Raw genomic sequence first — 16,111 nt, 5'->3', positions numbered from 1 at the left:
GCAATACATCCTCACTACCACAAGGTGGCGGCAATACAGCATCACTACCACAAGGTGGCGGCAATACAGCATCACTACCACAAGGTGGCGGCAATGTGCCGACAAGCAAAGATGAAGATGAAGTAATTTGTGTTTAGCCATTTTTAAAAGTCATACTTTCATTTAGAAGTTTTTAACTAAATATTTAGCTGCCAAGCTAACAGCAGGAGTTTATAGAAAGACTCAGCTTTTATTCTGATAGTCTACTAACGGCTATAAGCGAGTGAATTTGCATATAAGCTAAGTATTTAGCATGGCAGCTTAATATCTAGTTTTAAGTAAAATATTTAGATTTTTATTTAAATATTTAGTCTGGAGATAAATATTTTGTTTGCCAACTAAATATCTGGCTGAATACTAAATACTTTGTCAGCAAGCTAAAAATTTAGCTTAAAAACTAAATATTTAATTTGGATCCAAGTAATTGGCAATATTTTCTCAGCAGCAGGAGTTTATATAGCAGTAAGCAAAACCCAGCTTTTATTTTGATAGTCCACTTAAAGTTAACGCCAAGGGAATTTGTATATTAGATGAATATTTAGCTTTAAGCTATTATTTAGCTAACACTTAGCTTAGAGTTTAATGCTAATTCCTTAAAATAAAGTAGATAATTGTTTAAAATTTGTTTTTTTTTAATGTGATTTTATTTGGTTTAATTTTAAGCCTAAATCTCCTCTTCCTGTAGATCAGGGTCTGATCCCCAACAGTTAAACCACTCCTGCAGCTGGATGCTCTTTTCAACATGACATTTCAGATTTATTAAACTACACAGAGAGCAAGAGAAGAAAAAATAAAAACTGGACAATAGGAAATGTAACAAAGCAACAAAATAGATTGGTGTGGAGATCGAAGCTGTTACAGTGGAGTCACCGGTGCGGCGAACATTAAGCAGCCTTTGTCTGTGAGCCGGGCTGAACAAGCATCAAGCTCAGGTTCTGTTCACCTTACAGGGACTTAACGGACCGCCGGTGTTGATTTAAACCGGAGAAAAGTCGCTTCAACAAAAAGGCTGGTCAGGATTTATCAACCTCTGTCTACAATATCTGAGTTCAGAGGCAAAACTCAGAGTTTTTGTAGCAAAGAGTAAAAGTTTCATCTGTCCGGAGATAAAGAGACGGAAAGATAAGGAGGGAAAAACTGAACAAGAAACATTCAAGATGGATGGGTGGAAACCAGGTGAACTGGTTAATTTGTGATCTGAATAACTGAGTCAATCTATAATCTATAAACGGAGTTTCTGCAACAATGTGCAATAACATAATAAATGTAATATTTAACCAATCTGTGATTTTATGGAAGCGTCCGTTCGTCCCAGCTCCTAACGAGATGCCTTCAGGTCCTGGTGAAGGATGGGAAACCGGAGCTCCACAGCGTGAAACCAACATGTTACCTGAACGTCCCGGCTCTGCAGATTCAAAGGCCTCCACATCTGGAAACATCTCAAATCAGTGATCCAGGAAATATCTCTGATGCCCAAATTCCTCTTTATTTTTAATGCAAATGACATCCAAGTCCCAACAATCTGTCCAGGACACAGAGGCAGTGCCGTACGTTGCAGCAGACGTAACCTTTCCCCGGGTCTCTGATCAGATTAAAGCCAACCAGGCAGATGTCAACAAAAGGCCAACGAGAACAGGTTGACCTTTCCTTCCCCAACCTGCTCAATGGGAAGAAAAACTTTCAAAAACAGAAAGACAAACACCTGGAACAAGAGCCGGTCGCCAAGGTAACATTTACACCTGTGGACCAGCGTCTCTGACGCCTGGAGGACGAGACGGGGACATGGTGGTGGACCAGTCCATACAGGAAGAGTTTTTGCTGTTTTCACTCAGATTTAAGACTTTTTAAAACACTATGAATGAAATTTAATACCTGGATCACAAACTTCAGAGTTGGGTAGCAACTAAGTTACATTTACTTAGTTACATTTAACTGAGTAACCTTTTGGGGAAAAAATTTACCTTTCTCTTACTGTTTTGACTGAGCTGTAGCTTTTCACTTTAACGTTAGTAATTTTATTATGAAGTTTCACTAATAAAACAGAAACAAACCATTTCATCCAGTTGCGAGTTGTGTTAGGTGAATATGGGTGTTTGCTTTTTGGTCTGAGAGGGTTGTAATATTTAACTTTTACTAACAAAAAAAGGACAAACTGTATTTTTTTGTCCAATACTATAATGAAGATATATATTATTATATAATGATGCTTTGGATTTCTGTCAGTACCAAATATTTCAGTTTTATTGTGTTATTGTATAATGAGTAAAGAGAGAAATCCAGCAGGTTTTCACTGACTGAATCCAGGTGAAATGGAAGCTAACAGTAGCTAAGCTAACTAAGCTCACTGGTTGGTAATCACACACTTGTCCATCCACTTCCTACGAAGAACAAAACTGGTTAAAAGCTGACATCCTGTCTTTGTCTTTCTTCTTTTCCCATTTTTAAAAACCTGATTTTAATATTTTATTAGGCAGCATGGTTAAAATCACGTCTTTCTTGTCTTCCACAGACACGTCAATGTCAAGTGTGCTAAAGCAGGAACAAACCATTTCACCCGGTTACAGGGGGGATGTTCGGTCAATGATGATGTTAGGACGTTGGAAACCTTGAGTGATATTCTAATGATAACAATGACATATATAATGATTAACTTTCTGTCAGCAACAAATATTTCAGTTTTATTGTGTTATTTAAAATTAGCAAAGAGGAAGAGAAATCCAGCAGACTCACTTTAATTGATTAAATGCAGGTGAAACGAGAGGCTAACTGTAGCTAAGCTAAGTGCAGTAGTCTATCCAGGCCTTTTGGTGGGGAGTAATGGGCTAAAACGAGACACCCTGTGTTCATCTTTTTTATTTTCCTTTTTTTAAAAATCTGATTACATTGTTTTACTAAGCAGCATTGTTAAAATCAGCGTCGTTTTTGTTTTTTACTGATTGCTGCTACACCTGCTAACGCTGGAACAAACCATTTCATCCCGTTACAGGGGGGGTGTTGGGTAAATACGACTGTTTGCTTTTTGGTCTAAGGCGGCGGAAATATTTAACTTTTACCGCCAAAAATAAGTAAAAACAATGCCATTATTATTTTATTATTGACATAGGTCCCCAAATATATGTTTTTAATATTTATATTTCCTTTTTGAAGTAATTGTCTCAGCGTTTCCCCCCCTATATACCGGTGCTGATTACAAAGGCCTGAAAGCGAGAGTCGTTGTCCATCTTTGTCATCCCAGCAGGAGCGGTGAGCTGCAGGGGAAGGAGCTGCAGCAGCTGCTGCAGCAGCGGACAGGTATGAGGAAGCCTCCTCCTGCTGAGCACCGGCCGTCACACACATCCGCAGAGTGTTGGGGTCTGCAGCCGCAGGATGTTTACAGCAACTCTCAATATCACAAATCATTCATATCTTCTAGGCATTGACTCTAAAACTATTTCATAAAAGATGAATATTGTCAGGTAGAACACATCAGTTATTTAAAATGACAAGATATAGAGATTTTAATAACACAGCAAAATAGGATAAAAGTTTGCTGCATACTTCTACAAAAAAATCTGAAAACCAGAATACAAAAATTAAATTAAAAAATGTGTAAATAAATAGAATAAAATAATTTCAAAACTGACTATTTTACAGAAAATAAAGTGAAATGCATTTTTTAAGAAATAAAAGATTTATAAATAAACAAAATATAATTATCGAAAATAAATTTAAAAGATATGCATGTTGCCACAGACGTATCAAGAGAGAAAGATTAATAAAATGCAAAAAAGTTATAATAAATAGATGTATAAATAAAAATAAAATACATATACTGACTTAAGTCAATAAGTGACTTAGTAGTAAAATACAGATAACAATAATGTATATAAAAAGTCAAAAATATGTATAATTTGAAATATATTTTAAAAATAATTCATGCAAATATAAAACAGCAAAACAAAATAAATCTGACTTTTTAAAAAAATATTAATTAGGGTACTGCTATGAAGAATAAACCTGTAAAATCCAACACCGTTTAGGATAAAATAATTTAAAAATGTCAGTAGTAAGTTTATAGTAAGTTTAAATACTTGCTTGGGGCCAGACTGTGCAGTAGTTTTAAAATCGAATCAAACAACAAGCAAACAAAATGAATCAGAACATTCATTTTGTGCAAAGTTTGACTAAAATAAACTAAAATAAAATAAAAGCAGGTTAAATGAGAGCTGTCATCAGCCGCGGCGCTGCGGTCTTTGGAGGATTCCCTGTCGCCTTCATGGCTGCCGACTGTCTCCGTCATGCTGCCAGCGCTGACAGCGTGGAAGCAAAGCAACGATTTATCTCCTTTTTATTTATTCCTAAACTTCTCAGCAGGATCTTCAACTTATTACATCCGTGACAGTTTCAACATCTGAGCTGCTCTGCGTCGCTCTGATCGCTCCGCAGAGCAGCTCAGAATACCAAGCGTAAGAAACAAATGGACAAACTAACTTCATAAAAGTTCACATTTAAGAAAACCTCAAATATTTGAGTAGATTGAAGTCAAATAAGACTAAAAAACCATTTAGTCTGGATCAGACTACTGTGTGAAATTCATTTTTTCTGGCGTAGAGAAGAAATGTTTACCAACGTATTCATGTATTAGAATGGCCCAGTCAAAGTCCAGACATAAACCCAGTGGCCAGATCTGAAAACGGCTGTTCACAAACGATCCCCATCCAGTCAGACTGACCTTCAGCTGTTTTACAATGAAGAACCGACAAAAAAATGTGCTGAGCTGGTAGAAACAAACTATAAAACACTACCAGCTGTTTTACTGCCCCTCTGAGGTGGTTCCCCTCTGGGGGGCTGAATACTTTTACACTCTGTGTTTTCAGTGTTTTCATTTGTAAAAAATGCTTTGAATCATGTACAATTTTCTTTCTGCTTCACAACTGTATGCCACTTCCTGCTTTATGTCTTTCACATTAAAGTCCAGTGAAACATATTTACGTTGTTATGTGGCGAAATATGAAAAAGTTCAATTCACTGAATGAGAGGCAACAACAAACTGGTCCTGATTTTACCAACAGTTGCACTATTATGGTGCGTTCAAGTGCTGAAAAACATATCATGATATTATCGCTTCATATCAGTCAATAATATCAATAATTATTGACCAATAATATCTGAAATATTGATGTGACATTTCCTGCTTTATACAGTTTTTACTCCACACAGTTATGATTTATTTTTAAGGTTATGAGGCACGGTGGTGAAACTTGAAACTGCTGCTGTGCCAGTTACTCAGCAGGCCGTTGCTAGATAACCAAAGAGTGAGTGAGTTGCTAGGTAACCAAAGAATGAATGAGTTGCTAGGTAACCAAAGCAGGAGAGAGTTAGCTGATTCCACCAACTAAAGAGAGCCTGAGCTGCTAAAGGGTTTTCTTCTGCCTGATCATGTCTAATGCGTTATATATTTATATTTGTATTTATTTATTGTCCAGAGTTACTGGACTGTCAAAATATCAGACGAAAATGATTTAAGTCGTTTTTTACTCACCAAACTGTGCACCATTACACCATTCAACTGATATCCACACTGACATGATGTAAACATCAGTGTCTTTTTCTTTAATTACCCTTGTGTTTTTAACAAGTCCTTGTGATTTCTGTGACATTTCTTTAAAAATGTCGCCTTTTCATTCCGTTATTTAGATAAATGAGACAAAGAAGAGGCAGCAATACCTTGAGTCCTCCGCAGTCCGCTGCCGATCCCTTGTCCACTCCGGTGATGTAGATTCCCAGCGCGTATTCAGCTCCTCCTCGGATCATCAGGCCCAGAGACCGTCCGTCATCCAGAACCAGGTTCACCTGTTTGCGACGGGCAGAACAGCAGATAAAACAGGCGCTCCATAAACATCAGCGCTTTACAGGACTCAGATTGATGACTGTGGCTGTGGAGTCGGGCTCTTAATAAGACAGAAGACAGATAACACGTCCGATTAATGAAACGCTGTCAAGGAACAAAACTTAAATTCTGCTCATTGTTAAACCTGCAGCAATAAATCCACATTAGATGTTTAAAAATGAGACAGAGGATCATTAGATTCCCCAAAGGGTCATAAATACAAGAAACAGAAGAAACTCATAGATCCACAAGCAAGTTATGTGTGGAAAATTACATAAAAAATGTAACACCATTTATTGATCATCTTGTCAGGATTCAGTGGCATGAATTCAGATAAAAGTGGAGTTACCTGAGAGCCATCACCACAAACTGGACGTCCATTCATTACCTTTAACACGTCATTATGTTGGACTGTAAAGGCACCACTGAGATGCGGCCATATTGGAATTTAAAAAAATATATATCTACTAACTTCTTTACCTTAAATGCTAAATGTTTATATTTTTGTAGAGCTTTGGCTTAATTGCTCCTCTAAATATCTTGTTCTTTCAACAATTATTCTTTTTTGAGTCTGTTAGTCCAGTTAATCGATTACTAAATCAGTTGACAATTATCTCAATAATTGATTAATCACAATTAATCAATTTGCCACTAATAGACATTTTTCTACTTTTATCTATGTAATTATTGAAAATTAAAAGTTTTAAGCTGTTCTCAATCATCAGTTTTGTAGTGTTAGCTCGTAGCATTAGCGTAGCATGTGTCATCATTAAGGATTTCCATAATTTCCTGTAATAATTTTAAGTTGTCTTGGAGGATTAGTGATTTCTTTAAGTTGCTCTTAATCATCAGTGTTGACTCATAGCATTAGCTTGTAGCATTAGCTAAGCTAGCAGGTGGCATTCTCCAGGATTTGTGTAATTTCCTGTCTGTCTTCCTTATTGTAGAGGTTCCTACTGGACGGCGCTCACTGCTCCGTTGTGTTTTTATGATACTCAGCTGTAGTGGAAAACAGGCCACCGGACCGACAGAGGAAAGTAATTTGGCTGTTGGTGTCCAGGAAGCTAATATTTAAACAGGCAGTGTTAGCTCATGTCGCCTTGGAGGTTTACTACTTCACTGAGGAGTTTTACTGATTTTTTTAAGTTGCTCTCAAACATCATAGCGTTAGATATTGGTGTTAGCTTGTAGCATTAGCACAGCTAGCACGTGGAATACTTAAGGCTTTTCATAAATTCTTGTCTGCTATCAAACAGTGCTCTTGTGTTGTTAGCTAACGAAGGTCACATACGTTTTTTTCTGGATGTATTCACCATGCTCATTGTTTTGCCAGGATAATTGTCTAGTATCGATTATATTGAAAATCAATTATTTTAACAACCTGAATAGAAAGGGGGCAGAAAATTGGAGGAGACAGTTTTCACTGCATCTGACACATCGAGACGACTTCCAAAAGTCCCTGATGAGGAAAAAACCACTGCTGAGTATCCATCAGTTAGATAAATGGATGGAAGATAAAAGAGCCTCTCATGGATTAATGACTATGTCTACTTCAATATACATCTTTATGCATAAATGGAGGGATATTATGATGCATCTCGGAGGAACCGTTGATCTGACAGATCTCACCAACATCTTTAACAAGGAACTGAAATAGTACATGACATGCTAATCAGGAAACGACTTGGAATGCACAAAACACCTCAGGCATCCTCTTGGACGCCTAAATCTTCTCGCTGCCAATCACTTTTCAATCTCAGACGTCCAACAAGACAGAAGAACAAAAGATTTGGAAGTGAGTCAACAGTTAAAGCCGGTTAGAAAAGTTACACAAGCAGAGGACGCTTTAATATGCTCTTTGGGTAAACTGAACGTCGGAGCAACAATCTTCTGACTGAAAAACAACCACTTTAACCGCTCTAATGAGAAAAACACACAGAGGCAAACAGCACATGTAGAAACAGCTGTTTCTCTAATTCTGTGTGGTTGGCCGCCTGCCAGTCCTCCACGCCACGCTGCCCTGAAACTCTGCAGTACATCGTTTCATTTTCAACCGTCGCAAAAGAAGAAAAAAAACAAAAACAGCTTCTAGAGCGGCCATGTTGGAAGGAAAATAAAAGAAACAGCTCAGTGCCTCCTGAAGAGGTTGTACAAAAATGAAGATTTGCATTAGAGATTCTCATTGACCGAAGAGTTTAGCTGCTTCTTTGACTGGTCAAATGTAAAACCAGGAATATGTAGACAAAATCACAAGTTAGCATCAAATTAACAGTGTTTACTATTTATTTTTCCATCCTTGCAGTCAAATTTATTGATTTTATATTGCTACTTTAGAAATATTTGCAAAGAACTTTGTGAAATCTTCTTCGAACTGCTTCAAAAATCTACATTTGGAAGACAAGAGATGAGAAAAAAACTATTTTTAGTCTTTAAAGAATTTAAACGGCTCAATTTTTGTTTATCGTGATATCGATCACAGACTATAACTTGAAGTAAAATAGAATAGACTTTATTAATCTCCAAGGGTAAATTGCTTATTTGTTGAAAGACACTCCATCTCAGGTAACAAATACAAAGTTTGTAAAATATATACATACCTAGGAGTGATAAATTCAAAATGACTAGATATAATTAATAAATAACAATAGTATATTAATCAATAAATAACTATAAATTAAAACTATAAATTAACCCATTTAACTGCATGACCTTGGATGTAACTTTTGTTTCAGTTTAATAAAAGTTTTTAAACTCTTGCCACAGATTTTGAACAACCTGCTGCTGTTTCACATTTGATTTACTTTAAGAGAATCTGTTTCTACAGAGAGCACCAGACTGAAGAGCTAATGAAGGCTTTATATAATAATAATAATAAAGCCAATGTATTCTAACCAACTGAAAGTCTTTGCTTACTGCCTTCAGGTCTTCTCATATCCTTATGACTTTGTCTACAGCTATTTGTTTTCTCCCTTAAGCGTCCTTTTGACTTAATGGGAAAATCATCTAATGTCATGGTTTCTGTATAAAACAATAGGCATGTGGTTTATGAATTCACACTTTTCAGATTTACGATATAAAAATAAGTTTTGTTGGGATAAAAAATCGAACAAACTTCTTGGAGAACAATAAGTCAGCATTTTTTCATAGCTCCATCCAGAGACCAAAGGCTGCCTTTTTTAATTTTACAGTCTGCAGCGAGAGTGGTATAACTGTGCCAAACTTGAAATGTTATCTATTTTCTCCATCACAATGAGGTCTTTCATTACCATGCCGCTCACGCTCGCCAAGATCGAAAAGTGGAATCAGTTGGACCCGGGTGGCTGCAGGACGGCCTGTATGCAAATACCTCAATTAAATCATGTCAGTTCTGGACCCGCAGGCGCACAACCGGCATCTGGCACACCAAGACCCCGTTTCATTCAGCGAGCAGCTCCTCTTGTTTTAATAACAAGTGTCTGGGGGTTGGAGGCAGGGACGGCTCCTCGGATCGCCTCGGGGAGAATTATAGCGTTCAGGTTCTGTGACATTTCTGCAGGACGTTGAGAGAAGTTTTAATCACCAGAGCCATCTTTTACTGGCTCCCGCTGCATCGACTGCTGCCACTAAATCAATTAACTGCCCCCTCTGCTTTCCTGCAGAGCCACTGATTGGTCTGCTGCTTCTGAGGCCTGCAGAGCATTTTGGGTAAAAGTGACGGAACCACTGGAACTTTTTAAAATGGTTTTTATGCTGCAACTACAACTTTCAATATATTTACTGGGATTTAATGTGACTGACCATCAGAGTTGGGTAGTAACTAGTTACATTTACTCAACTACATTTACTGTAGTAACTTTTTTTAAATAATGTACTTTTAGGAGTATTTTTACAACACTTTTCTTTGAGTAATTTATTATGAAGTATCTCTTACTTGAGTAAAAATTCTGGATTTTCTACTCGCTGAATGAAAAACAAACATGTTTTAACCAAAAACACCTGCAGTTAAAATTTCTGAAGGTTTTTATTGAAAGAAACTGATTTAGAAAATTTTTCTTTTGCCTGATTTTGTTATTTTTGTTAATTATACAAATTATAGTTATTTTGGTTCATAAAATACCAAAATTTCCACATAACTTTATATTTTGGTCCATGTGATGATGTAATTTTTAAATATTAAATTATTAATGATTTGATTAGTTACTCAGGACTTGAGAGTAACTTTTTACCAAATACTTTTTTACTCTTACTTTAGTAATTTCTTGGACGGCTACATTTAGACAAATGTTTTGTTGTTGGCTTACCACCCAGAAACCGCTTGCTGCATCCTTGTAGTTGTGCAGCAGGCTCCACTAATGCTTTTCAAAGACGTACGGTTGTATAATAAAACCAAGTACAGTGGACGCCCCCGTTTGCGGTTCAACATTTGCAGTTTCAGAGTTCACATGTCTAAGATTTTCTAAATAAAATGCAGTAATGACAGGTAACATACTATTAGCCAATCCAGGAGCACCTTTCATTTTCCTTGTCACTGATTGGCTGAGCAGCCAGAGCTGAAATAAGTAAGGCTGTGTTAGCTTCTGCAGTTATGCTAACATCATTTCCACTGTAATGCATATTAAGGTATATTTGGTGTTTGAACTTTAAAAATCGACACTTATAAGCATTTTTAGAACGGGAATCAAACATTTAAAGATTTCAGCATTTAGCCACAAAGAGAAATATAAATCCAGTGTAAATGTAGATCTTAGTGTTCGTTTCTAGTTGAAAGCCGGAGATGTTATGAGACTCTGTAACTTTTGTCATTGTTGGCTTATTTTCTTGTCACATTTAACCATGAATATGAGTAGATAGTCGATAGGACAATCTGAATCCTTCAAGGAGAAACTGCGTTTTATCTCTGAACCGTGAAAATCAGAAGAATGTAAAACGGACACCTTAACTATTACCCTGGCCTTTCAGTGTAATCTGTATAGTAATAACTACAGTCAATATTCAAAGACTCTGAGCCGTCAAGATTAATGAGCAGCTCTCAACTGATGAAAAATTGAAACACCAGAGTAATAAATCTTTTAAAACACTGACAGCTTCTTCCCTGCAGGTCACAAGGTAATGACAAGGTGTGGGTTTCTTCTTTCTGGGATTCTTGGGGAAACTATTCGTCCTTCTCATTTACACCAACTTTATCTTCCCTAAGCATATTATAAAAATAACGTTATTTAATAAAACTGTTGATGAAGAGACTGAAACCAAGGCGGGGCTTAGTGCTGTAAATCAATCTCATGTACTCTCTGCTAAATGTGCAGAAACAACTTACATTACAGAAAAAACGTTTATCTATCGTCATCGGTGGCTAGGCTAACTAGCGTTAGCATTCATGACGTGCTATGCTAGCTGCAGTGTAGCAGAGAGCACACAGAAAGGTGAATGACAGCACTAAGCTCCGCCCCCTGGCCCTAATTGGTTGTTTTTGGTGAATTTGGAGCTTGATTTTTCACAGATTATCTGTCTCTTTCCAAACTGTTACGACACAATGACAGCTTTTTGTTAGCCGTTTTCAGGTTGTTTGTTTTCCTTGACCTCTGAACTCCAGCTCTACCAGCTGAGGGACGGTTTGGCTCCCCGTCTGGTTCTGAATGTCTCTACCTTCTTCTCGTCTCCCTCCTGAAGCAGCTGCATGTTGCTGCGCCGCTGGCTGTCGGTTCGCCGCAGCGTGGCGCTCCGATGCTCCGGTAGATCCGGAGGAGGGGACACGCTGCGGCCCTGAGGATCCACCCAGGTGTAGACGTGGTTGGTGACGTAGCCGCCCGGGATCCGCCCGACTGAGCGCACTGACAGGTTCAGCTTCTTGCTGCCCTTCAGAACCTGACGAGGCGACAAGAAGAAAGCAAACAGACAAAGAGAAAGAGGAGGATGAATCCATCAAAACATGAATTTATAGCCAGGAAACGACTCTGTTTTTTTTAGAAGCAGTAGAAACTCAAATAGAAGTAGAAAAACAAGATGTGAATTTTGCATGGCAGGTCTCCTTTAATACATTCAAACAGCTGGAGGTAAAACACTGAAGAGAGGCGGAAGGAGAAAATGTGAGATTACAGGCAGAAACAACAGATTGCTCTCAGTTTCTCTCTGATATCTTTTCTACATGCAGACCTGCAGCAGATCAGCGACTTCCTGTTAGAAGTTTAGACAACTCAAAGTGAACGGAGCTGAAGATCCAAGTAAAACAAACACGAGTTTCTACTGAGCAACAGGACTGGAAAAAGGCCCTGAATGTTTGTTGGTGGTACAGAAGATTAAATCATCCCTTATTCCTTTACACTTTTCTTTCAAAATTATTCCCTCTTCACTTCTTCAGGATCCGACTGTTTAAAGAAAAATAAAAGTAGATAAAAGTCGACAAAAATAATTTATATGAGGCTGATATCGTCCTCAACTAGTTTCACATTATATAAAAATACAGAGAAATCGCAAACATTTCATCCAAACAGATGCTTTAAACATATCCACAGAGGTATTTGTTTACATTCGGTAGATTGATTTAAGCTTAAACTGGAGAAGGTTAAAGAATCCCAAGGTCGATGGTACGGAAAGCAAATAGTGTTAAAAATCAGCTTCTACAGAGTTGTTTTCTATGGAAGAGGATGACGACCACTGAATTTAATCTCAGAATTCTGACTTTTTTTCCTTTTGAATTTTTATGTTTCTAAGAAGGTAACATTTTCTAGAGATGTTATTTTCTAAGAAATTTTAGAAAGTAAAATTTCTAAAATTTTACTTTTGAAAATGTAAACCTTTTAGGAAAACTTCACTTTTTGTAAAAAATGTTTTTACAAAATTTATTTTTTTAGCTAAATTTTTTTTAGCAAAGTAAAAATACTTTTAGAAATTTTTACTTTCTAACAGTAAAAATGTCACTTCTTTAGAAAGTAAACTTTACTTTCTAACAATTTTTGAAATTTTGAGATTTCTTTTCCCTAAAAAATCTTTTTAGAGAAAAAGTCAAATCTTCTCAGAAATCAGATTTTTTTCTAAACATTTCAATTTTAATTTCCAATTTAGACTTTTTCCTCAGAATTCTAAATTTCTCAGAATTCCTGCTTTTTTCTCAGAATTCTGAGAATTTTTTTTCTCAGAGGTCTGACTTTTCACTCAATTTTTTTGTTTTGTTTTTTTCTCAGAATTTAAATACAATATAAAAAAGATGAAAAATTTCAAACCAAATCGTTAGAGTTACTGCTGCATTTGTTTAAGTCTAATATGAACAAAAAGCTAATTATTTGTTAGCAGAAGCAGCTGATTTATTCAACTCCCATTTCATCTTATTTAAACGTAATTTAGTGAAAAAAAAAATCCTTAATCTGGAGGCATCCAGATTCTCTTCCTGATTGCAGAGCATTAATCCTGTTTATCCATCTTCCATCAGTTCTTGCTCAGAAGAAGCTTCAGCTGAAATCTTTATCGGCGTTTCTCCGGTGGAACAAGTTGAATTATTCCCCGTCAGTGAATGAGAGCAGAGAGGGTCAATCTCTCCACCCAGATGGATCAATTTCACAATCTGGGTTTGTGTTTGGGAGATAATAACTCCACTTCAGAGGCAACAAAACCGGTCAGCTCAAAAATAAAAAAATAACCAGAAAAAAGTCCCAGATTCTCAACTCCTCATCTGCCTCCTCTGCTCCTGGGAAAGGTCGATGCCAAACCGCAGATAAAACGTGAGAAACGTTTATGTGGTAAATACATATAAAAGTATTAATCAGGCTAATTAAGCAAAATGTGTTTTCATGGCTGAACATGTGTTCAAACAAAAAAATCAGCAAACAGCCAAATGTGCTGAGCTGGTGGCAGAGATGGGTAGTAACTAGTTACATTTACTCAGTTACTTTTATTATGAAGTATTTCTAATCTTGAGTAAAATTTCTTTAGTTTCTACCCACTGAATGAAAAACAAACATGTTTCAACCAAAAATCCACCAGACACAGACACACCTGCAGGTTCTGTTAAAGTTTCATGAATCTTTTATTGCAAGAAACTGATTTGGAAACGTTTTATTTTGCCTGATTTTGATGTTTGTTTTTACTTGTGTAGATTGTTGTCAAATACCAAAATTTCCACTTAACTTTTTATTTTGGTCCAGGTTTTTAAATATTAAAATGATTGATAATTTGATCAGTTTTTACCAAATACTTTTTTACTCTTACTTTAGTAATGTCTTGAATGACTTGTTTTTAATTTTACTAGAGTGAAAAGATGAAGTAGTACTACAGTAACTGGGTTTGCGTACTCTGCCTACCTCTGGCTGGTTCTAGCACTTATTGAATGCAAAGAAAGATGCTTTCAGTGTTGAGTTGAGTCCAGCAGCGTGTCATTTCCAGATAAAACACATTCAGGTTTGCGATTGTTGCATTAGAAGCCTTTTCCGAGGCGAAGCGTCTTGCAGCTGAACGCTGTGGCGTCGCTCTGAGCTCATTAGCAGTTTGCTGGAGTTGAAACCAGGACGACACAGCTAGCAGATTGTTTATGCAGCGCTGCACACTTTGCATAACTGGGATAACAGAGAGGAAGAAAATACCTTTGGTAGGAGAAATAAAAGTTGTGAAGAAGCCGTTTCCTGTGCAGTAAGTGGGACATTCGGCGTGTTGCAGTGGAACTGGGGCATGTTGGGGTTTGGAGAGGCTGCTGCGTATTTTCAAGGTAAAACTGCGACATTTCAGCAGAGGAAGCTTTGAAATAAATCAACAGGAGGGCAGAAGAACGCAGGCAGGAGCTGGAATCTCCAGATTCTGAGATTTATTTGCATTGACGGCTGCAGTGATGCAAGAACAGGACACAGGCGTTTACAGCCGAGGGGAGAGAAACGGGTGGGAAGCTTCGGCCGAATGGAGGACAATGAGACAGAAATCGCTTCATTAGGCTGCTGAACAACGGCAACAAAACACTACAGAGCTCCTACACACTCTGGTGAAGAAGAACTTAAAGTCTCAACATTAGTCAACTGTTCACTAAAATAAAAACACTTTAAAGTTGTTCACATTTAATTTCTCCCCTTTGGAGTGAAAGTCTGGAGTTAAACTAGATGGAGATGTTGAGGCATGAAAACCTTCTGCTCTGTCTGGATTTACGCAAATCACAACTGTTTTTTTCTTTTTGCTAAAATCTGATTTCATTTTGCTAAAATATCTTCTTTTTTTGGCTAAAATAAGATTTTTTTTAAATATCAGATTTTTTGCAAAAATGTCATTTTTTTCTAAAGTTTTGTTTTTTTTTCTAAATTGTTTTTGCATAAATTTTCTTTTTTGCAATTTTTCTTTTTTTTGCTAGACTTTTTTTCTTTTTGCTAAAAATTGATGGTTTCTTTAGGACACAGGAACTTGTTTTAAAACAATAATTCCTTAATATTGATGAAAAAGAACAAGTTCCAATGGCAGAATATTTCACTTATAACATGTTATAAATTAAATTATCTGCCGGTGAAACTAGAACTTTTTCATCAATATTAAGGAATTATTGACTTAAATTGATCTCTAATATCTTGCTGAAAGGTTATCTGTAAGTTAGTTGTGTCTTATTTCAAGTGTACTAAGATATTTGCATTTAAATCCAGACCAGAAATACTTGGTAAGATTTTGTGTTTGACTGATAATTAAATTAGTTTGACGATCTGAACCATTTCAGTGTGAGAACCTTTCATGTGTTTCTGTAACCTGCAGAGCTGCAGCAGAGGAAGGAAGGCTCCTCGACCCGTAAATAAGACAGAGCTGTAATCAGGCCGTGGTGCCTCTAATGCTTCACTCCTGCAGGAGCAGAAGTGCTGATTGTGACCCAGGGCTGATGAAGCTGCGCTGCTCCTGAGAGCAGCACCAAAAACAGACGGCGAGCTAAAAATAATGGAATACATTACGGAGCAAAATGGGAAACAGCGTCAACAGGTGAAACGGCCTCAGAAAACACAAACCGGACTCATAAAGTGTCAGGAAATCCATTCCGGGATTAATTTCAATCCCACTTTTAGCCCCGGCTGGAATTAAACCGCCGTCCCGCTCTCATCAGGGACCGGATGAGGTTTCCGTTTGGACAGATGGAGTTATGAGGCAGAAAGAAAAACACTTTCCCACTCCTCCGTTAAAAGCATTTCTCCTCCTGCCAGCAGCGCTGATTTGAAAGCTCTCCAATTCTTGTTCATGCTAATTACACACAGAGAAAAACACGCAGATTCACTGAGGCGC

General features: G+C 37.1%; 1 protein-coding gene across 1 annotated transcript in view; it reads right to left on the bottom strand.

Moving 5' to 3' along the window:
• whrna (whirlin a) overlaps positions 1-16,111 on the bottom strand; it is a 146,154-nt gene that overhangs the window by 75,842 nt on the left and 54,201 nt on the right. Inside the window, exons 2-3 of the mRNA XM_015051789.1 lie at positions 11,531-11,749; positions 5,746-5,871 (exon numbers count right to left, since the gene is read on the bottom strand). Coding sequence (XP_014907275.1) covers positions 5,746-5,871; positions 11,531-11,749 — 345 coding nt within the window. The remainder of the gene's footprint in view (positions 1-5,745; positions 5,872-11,530; positions 11,750-16,111) is intronic.

Source organism: Poecilia latipinna, unplaced genomic scaffold (genome assembly GCF_001443285.1).
Source record: "Poecilia latipinna isolate Pla-1442-1.1 unplaced genomic scaffold, P_latipinna-1.0 Scaffold1066, whole genome shotgun sequence".
NCBI classification, from domain to species: domain Eukaryota; kingdom Metazoa; phylum Chordata; class Actinopteri; order Cyprinodontiformes; family Poeciliidae; genus Poecilia; species Poecilia latipinna.
Note: the sequence above shows the minus strand (reverse complement) of the source record. Positions and strands in the feature narration are given on the sequence as shown.